Raw genomic sequence first — 7,578 nt, 5'->3', positions numbered from 1 at the left:
TCCCCTTCTTGACTAAGTTTCTTGTCAAGGCTGGCTACACCCAGTGCCACCACTTCCACTCTTCTACTCTTCTACATCTTCTGCCATCTGGCTTCTGACCACAGCCTTAGATTGAAAACGTCCTCTCCAAATTTGCTTCTGACCTCCTAATTGCCGAAGCAAATAGCCTTTTCTCAACCTTTATGTTTCTTTTTTATTATTATTAATTTTATAATTTTTGACAGTACATATGCATGAGTAATTTTTTTTAACCACATTATCCCTTGTATTCATTTTTCCAAATTATCCCCCCCTCCCTCCATTCCCTCCCCTACATGACAGGCAATCCCATACATTTTACATGTGTTACAATATAACCTAGATACAATATATGTGTGTAAATCCAATTTTCTTGTTGCACATTAAGTATTAGCTTCCGAAGGTATAAGTGACCTGGGTAGATAGACAGTAGTGCTAACAGTTTACATTCACTTCCCAGTGTTCCTTCTCTGGGAGTAGCTGTTTCTGTCCATCATTGATCAACTGGAAGTGAGGTGGATCTTCTTTATGTTGAAGTCAATCTTAATGTTTCTTGAGAATCCTACAGCCCTGGATGCTGCCCTTAACCACTCCATTTTCAGGTCCTCCCTGAGACCTGGCTCCTTCAGGAGGGAACCGCCCCAGCTCTCACTTCCCATTGATTGTGGGATTTTTACTCATTTACTCATGCTCCCAATCTCACGGTTCCGGTGAGGGGAAGGGATGCTTCCTGACTCTCCCACATTGTGAGCTTCTTGAGGTCACAGACTGGTTTTGCTTTTCTTTGTATCCCCAATTCTTAGCCTAGAGTCTCAAACAGAGAGCCAATCAGCCCCATTGGTAAATGTGTATTAAGCACCCGCTGAGTGCCAGGTACAAATTCAACACGTCCCAAACTCAACTCATTATCTTTCCCCCCAAAGTCTTCCCTCTTACTATGGAGAACACTTCATCTTCACAGGTTTCCAGGTCCACCACTGACACATCATCCTTGACTCTTCACTCTCATTCACCTTTATACCCAATCTTACGATCTCATTTCACCCACTCATTAATTTTCAATGGCTCCCTATTACCTCCAGGATCAAATATAATGTCTTCCGTTGGATCTTTAAGCTACTCCACACACACGCGCGCACACACACACACACACACACACACACACACACACACACACACATTTTTTTTTCAAAAATATTCACTGGAGATTTATTTTGCAAATAATAAAAATCTTTCCCTGATCAAAAGTGATTTCCCCATAATCACCCAGGATCTCTGCCAGAGATTGCAGAAGCAGAGAAGGACGCCTGAGTCTTTGAGCATGGTTTCTAGGTAACTAGGACTAGGACTGGGGTCCATGAGGGATTAGGGGATGGGGACTCAAGCCCAGAGTCCTCCAGGAAGATTGGGGTTTTCTTGGGGTTTTCTTTTGCCTCCTGGCTAGCAGATGTTTGTGGGCAAAGGGACATGTGTTCTCTCGCTCTCTGACCACAAATTACTCAATTTTGGGTAAGTCATAGATGTTCTTAATCCTCTTTCTTCACCTTCAACTTCAGTTTACCCAACAGAGAGAAGATATCAATAGATATGGTAAGTCTGGCCTGGGAGCCTCTGCATCTGGGCCCGGGGGTGGGGGTGGGGGCAGGAAAATCAAGAAACACTCATTTCTAAGAGCCTGAGAATTGGGAGAGAAGGACATCTGAGACTCCAAGGCCCCAGAAAAATGAATGTGGCTGAGTCCCAGAGGGAGAATGGTACAGAAAGGAGAGATTTTAGAACATCTAGTAAAGAGGAATTCACAGCTAAAAGGGTCCTTAGTACATAAAATTGCCAGATCCGGGATGGTCCTTAGAACCCAGAACGGTGGAGCTGGCGGGAACCTTAGAACACCGAATATCCCATGTCAACCCTCAGAGCAGCCTTGAAACAACTTCAGGGCTGGGAAGCAGCACCATCTCGAGGGAGCCAAGTCTCGGGGGACCCGAAAATGGAGGAAGTGGTTCATAATTGCAGACTGCAGGATAAAGATTGAGGAGGAAAAGCCATGTGATCGGCAGCTTTGGGGAGATCATTTGCCGTTGAATGCCGGGCTCAGAAGCCAGATTGCAGAGACCGGAGAACAAGGACTGGGAAGGATCTTAGAACCTGACAGAATGGCAGGCTTGGAAAAGGCCCTAGAGGATGGGAAATCGGGGGCTAAGGGGCATTTGGTACATAGAAGGTCAGAAGTGGGAATAACTTTGGGCAGAGAAAGGATGGAAAGTCAGCACTTTAAGGGGTTCCAGAAGACGGAATGGCAGAGTCTGGGAAACCCAGGGAATATGGAAGACCAGAGGCAAGAGCCCATTAAAACACAGAACATCCAGTGCCAGAACTAGGAAGGTCCTTGGGAAATGGAGTGAAAGAGAAGGAAGCAAAACTGTCCTTGGACCCTAAAGTACCCTAAACCAAACCCAAGGAGGGAGAGAGAGAATTCTAAATCAGTCATCCCTGGGAGAGGTGGGAGAGGCAGACAGACCACCGAGGCCAAGAGGGAGCCATTCCTCCAGACCGCCATCAGGGAGCTTCCCATCTTAACTGGCCATTTTTGCTTGGCCTCCCTTGAAGCACCCGCTCAATTCAAGGCCCTGGACCCTGTTGGGTCACCCGCCCTCATCCTAGTCCTGGAGAGAAGGGGCTGTAGGAGGGGAGACACAGAATGTCGGCACTGGGAAAGACCCTAGGGAGAATCTACATCGACCCCTATATCTTATCCATGAGCAATATGAAACCCAGGAAGAGGAGAACTGACTTGTCTAAGGCCGTACCACAAGGCAGGGCCAGGATGCCGTGCTCAGGAGTCCTTGGGCACTGCTCTGTGTGTGTGGGGGGGGGTGGGGATGAGGAGAAATGCCAGGCTGAGAGTGGGTACCAAGGCAGCCGGAGAGATGAGGCAAGGGAAGGAGTTCCAGGCTGGGAAACCCGGACAACGGAGCCTACCTGGTGCTATTTGACCCTACACACCTGGAATAGCCGCCTCGGGCAGTCCCCAAAACTGTGGCCACTCAGGCCGGCCTGGGCAGGAAGCCTGACTTGCGTAAGCTGCTTAAGCGCTGTGGGACTGGGGGAAGGATTTCAGTTGTTTGGGCTTTCTTCTCTCATCTATAGAAAGAGGGGCTTGGAGCAGGCGGTCTCTAAAAGACCTTTTCGGTTCAGTTCGGCCATCTTGGGATGACTCAATCTAGGTCACAGAGCAAGATATCTTGGCCACCATCCAGTCAGCAAACTCTGCTGGGAACAACGTCCCCTGAACTGCAACCCCGGGAGGTATATTGGAGACTTCAGAAGGAAGAGTCTGGGGGGGTAGTGACCCTAGGGGAGGAGGGTCTGGGCAGGGTCAGCCACGGTTAACAGGGGACGCTCTCCTGGGGACGGCGACCAGACTCAGACCCAGGAGAGCACGAGGCTGAGGGGCTGGAAGCCTTGAAGAAAATGCTTGGTCCTCCAGTCATTGAGAAAAGAGCTAGTACAGGGAGGGGCCCCTCACAGGGCGTGCAGTCTCACCCTTCTGGTTGTTGCAGGTGTAAGCAGGATGGAGAACTCCTCCGTGCTCCCTTCCGACGCCCCCCTGCCCTCCCACTACTCCCCCATCCACCAGGCCCTCTGGATCCTCTCCCTCGTCGTCTTCTGCTCGGCCTTTGTCCTGGGCCTCGCCGGCAACGGGCTGGTGATCTGGGTGGCGGGCTTCCGGATGAGCCGCACGGTCACCACCGTCCTGTTCCTCAACCTGGCCTTTGCAGACTTGGCCTTCACCGCCTTCCTGCCCTTCGTCATCAGCAGTACGGTCCTGCAGCCGCACTGGCCCTTCGGCTGGTTCCTCTGCAAGCTCCTCAGCTTCCTGGCCGTCCTGAACATGTTCGCCAGCGTCTTCCTGCTGACCCTCGTCGCCCTGGACCGCTGCGTCTCCGTGCTCTGGCCCATTTGGTCCCGGAACCGCCGCACGCCGCGTCTGGCGGCCCTGGCCGCCGCCGGGGTCTGGGTGTTCGCCCTCGCCCTCTCCATTCCCACGCTCATCTTCAGGACCACGTACACCGAGGACGAGATCACCTTCTGCTACTTTGAGTTTGAAAGCCAGGAAGAGGCAGGGGATGACGAGGAGTACGTGGACCCCTGGGCTGAGGGCCGCCACTGGTCCCTGGTGCTGACCCGCTTCTCCCTGGGCTTCCTGGTCCCCTTCATCATCATCAGCGTCTGCTACGGGCTCATCATGGCCAAGCTCTGGGGCGGGATGCGAAGGGTGCACTCCAGCCGGCCCTTCCGGATCCTCACGGCCGTGGTGGCCGCCTTCTTCCTCTGCTGGCTCCCCCACCACGTGCTGGGGATGATCGAGGCTTCTGTCTACGCCCACCCTCACCTGGCCCAGGTCCTGCCTTACCTGAGCCCGCTCTCCTCCTCCCTGGTGTTTGTCAACAGCTGCCTCAACCCCGTGCTCTACGTCTTCATAGGCCGGGACTTCAGGGAGAAGCTCTTCCGCTCCCTGCCCGCCGCCCTGGAGAGGGCCCTGAGCGAGGAGTCCGCCGCCACGGGGACCACCGGCAGCAACTCCTTCTCCGCGCCCCCCGTGGCTCTCACTGAGACAAAGATTCTGTGAGGAAACTCCCACCTCGGGGGATTCTGGGGCCTGCCTTGGTGCCTGATAGTCTTTCTCCTTCTGCAGTCTCTGTTCTGATTTTTAAAACCCTTCCCGGTTCTCATATTTCATGTTTTAAGCCCTTCTCTCCCATTATTGGCAGTCAACATCCCAGGTACCCTTCTGATGATAACTCTCTAAGCCAGTGGGCTCATTAGGCTCTGGGCTGCTGTCCTCCCTGTTCTAAGGACTCATCAGCCCCTACTTGCTTGACAAACTCTACCCTCAACTCCATATAAAAGTCTTCCTGGACAAGGTACGGGTCTAGTCATCCTTAACTCAGAGCTAAAAGAAAGGGCCCCTTCCCACCAGGAGGGCTTGAGTGACATCATCCCGACTCTAGATTCCATCACCCTCATTCACTCCCTTTTCAAATATCTCTGGTTTTCAAACCTGTTCTTAGACTCTTCCACCTCCTCTTTCACAAGGTTCCTTCCGCTGCTTCCACTGGGCCAGCAGAAATTGCTCCATCCCCTCACTTAGTTCAGCAAACCCCAATGATGGCTTTGAGCAATATTTGCCCTTCCCGCTCAGGCCCCAGCTTTTGCCGCCTGCCTGTTGGTCTTAGGGAGGAATGGAGTAGGAGGAAGAAGGGGAGAGAAAGAGCCAAAAACAAAGAGATCTGGGATTCGGTCCCTATTCCATCCCTGTGAGAACTTGGACGAAGTTTCTCCCTCTGCACCTCTATAAACTGTGGCCTTGGGGGGCCAACAGTCCGTGATTCTCTGGGCCTGATTCTAACTTCCATGACTTTGTTATGAATGACTCTCTGGCTATGGGATCCCTGGGTGAATTGGGCAGGGACTCCGGCCAAATCTGACCTGTAGGATGTAAAGTTGGGTATCAACCAATAGTTCACACCCAGGCCGATCCACTTCTGTCTTCCATGGCTACTTGTGCATAGAGATAATAATTGTATACATGGGAGTTGATGAGTAGAGTGCAATAGATTGGATTTAATATCTATTGGACTACTTGCCATGTAGGGGAGGGCATGGGAGAAGGGGTGGGAGAATTGGAACGCAAGGTTTTGCAAGGGCTGATGTTGAAGAATTGTCCGTCCACGCATGTGTTTTGAAAAATAAAGTTTTAATAAAAAAAAAGAAAATATAAAAATTTAAAAAAAAACAAAAAACAAAAATAGAGTGCAAATGAAAAGGTCCTAGGACAGAGCTTTGAGAGATACCCACAATGATCTGGATGAAAAAGCAGAGGTCAGATAGATAGAAAGAGAACCAGGAGATAAATGTCACAAAAGAACTAAAAAGCAGACTATTCGGGGAGAGAACATGTTTTTCCTTCATGTAAAAGGAAAATTTAGGTACTGCTAAATCCTCGTCTGGTGTGATTAAGCCCAAGAAAGGAGTAATCCTAAACCATCATAACCCACATCATAAACCATCTGCCACAAAGGAAATAACCCTTGAATTTATCCGTTCCTTTACATTCCCTATAAATGAAGAGGTTCTGTATCTATAGCAGAAGCCCTTCCATTTCACCGTTACTAGTAGAAATAACGCTTAAAGAGAATCACATCCTATTTCTTAAAAGCCTTACAAGTAGAGAATATTCACAATATGCTGCTTTCCTATGTCGGATGCACTCTGGCTCACATCCCCAGTTCCTGCTCACATTTGCAGGTCAGATTCCCAAAGTTACTCCTCTTCTCATGGCTCTAGGAGGTAACCCTGAGGGATTGGTTGTATGTCTGGTATTCATGAGCCCCCATTGGTGAGCTTCCCATTTTCAGTTCATCAATTAAATTCCATTAGCTATTTTAGAAAAAGGATTTACTGAGAAGGTATAATATGGACAGTTCCTATGTTTTTTAATCCTCCTACCTCAGACCCTCAAAATAACAAAGCTTACAAAAGATGAGAATGATCAGTGTTGGAAGGTTTATGGGAAGGTAAGTATATTAATGTGTTGTTGGTAGAACTGTCAATTACTACAACCATTGGGGAGGACTTGCATTATATAAATAAGGTGAATATAAAATTTCCATACCTTTTTTTTTTCCCCCTGAGGCTGGGGTTAAGTGACTTGCCCAGGGTCACACAGCTAGGAAGTGTTAAGTGTCTGAGACCAGATTTGAACTCTGATCCTCCTGAATTCAAGGCTGGTGCTCTATCCACTGCACCACTTAGATGCCCCATTTCCATACCTTTTAACCCAGAAATTCCACTATCAGGAATTCTTTTTATGATACCAAATAACTGGAAGAAAAGTAGATGCCCATCAATCAGAGAAGGACTAAAAAAAAAATTGTCCTACGTGAATATAATGGATTATTACTTTGCTATAAGAAATAAAAATATTATAAATAAAGAGGAACGTGGAAAGGTCCACATAAACAGATGTAGAGTGAAATGAGCAGAGAGAAGAAAATCATATATAAAATGACTAGAACCATGTAAGTAGAAAGAATACACACACATACACACACACACACACAATCAAAAGTAAATATAACCAAATTATAAGGAACATGAATGATTCCAAAGAAGAGCTATGAGAAGATACTGATACCCCATCCCTTTGTAGAGATGGGAGGTCCAAAAGTATACTTCATTACATATATTTTTAGACTTTTTAATCCATTCATCAGCTATACGAATTTTTTTCTCTTCCTTTTTTTTAATCTTTAAGAATTTCATTTGCTAAATGAGGAAATATATTTAGAAGAATTGCACATATTGAACCTATATTGGTGATAAATAGGGGAGAGAGAAAAATTTGGAACTCGAGATTTTGCAAGGGTGAATGCTGAAAAATACCATTGCATATATTTTGAAAATAAAAAGCTTTTATTAAAAAAATGAAAGTGGGAAAAAATGTTGTTTGTTAAATGAAATGACTCTTGAAAGAGGCACAGGAAGAGAGACTAGTGG

At 47.9% G+C, this 7,578-nt stretch overlaps 1 protein-coding gene across 1 annotated transcript; it reads left to right on the top strand.

Moving 5' to 3' along the window:
- The first annotated feature begins 1,513 nt into the window (after positions 1-1,513).
- On the top strand, positions 1,514-5,828 carry FPR2 (formyl peptide receptor 2). The gene is made up of 2 exons (XM_074307063.1): positions 1,514-1,608; positions 3,579-5,828. Exons 1-2 carry the CDS (start codon positions 1,539-1,541, stop codon positions 4,646-4,648), a joined length of 1,140 nt encoding a protein of 379 aa, XP_074163164.1. The 5' UTR covers positions 1,514-1,538; the 3' UTR covers positions 4,649-5,828.
- The last annotated feature ends 1,750 nt before the right edge of the window (positions 5,829-7,578 follow it).

This window comes from Sminthopsis crassicaudata, chromosome 3, assembly GCF_048593235.1.
Source record: "Sminthopsis crassicaudata isolate SCR6 chromosome 3, ASM4859323v1, whole genome shotgun sequence".
Lineage (NCBI taxonomy): Eukaryota > Metazoa > Chordata > Mammalia > Dasyuromorphia > Dasyuridae > Sminthopsis > Sminthopsis crassicaudata.
This window is presented reverse-complemented; position numbering and strand designations above follow the sequence as displayed.

What these genes read in the sequence shown, in the direction of transcription:
- FPR2 (XM_074307063.1), top strand. Translation starts at nt 1,539, where the DNA reads ATGTTCTTAATCCTCTTTCTTCACCTTCAACTTCAGTTTACCCAACAG. An exon ending in AGAAGATATCAATAGATATG is followed by an intron (nt 1,609 to 3,578) that starts GTAAGTCTGGCC and finishes TGGTTGTTGCAG; the next exon opens with GTGTAAGCAGGATGGAGAAC.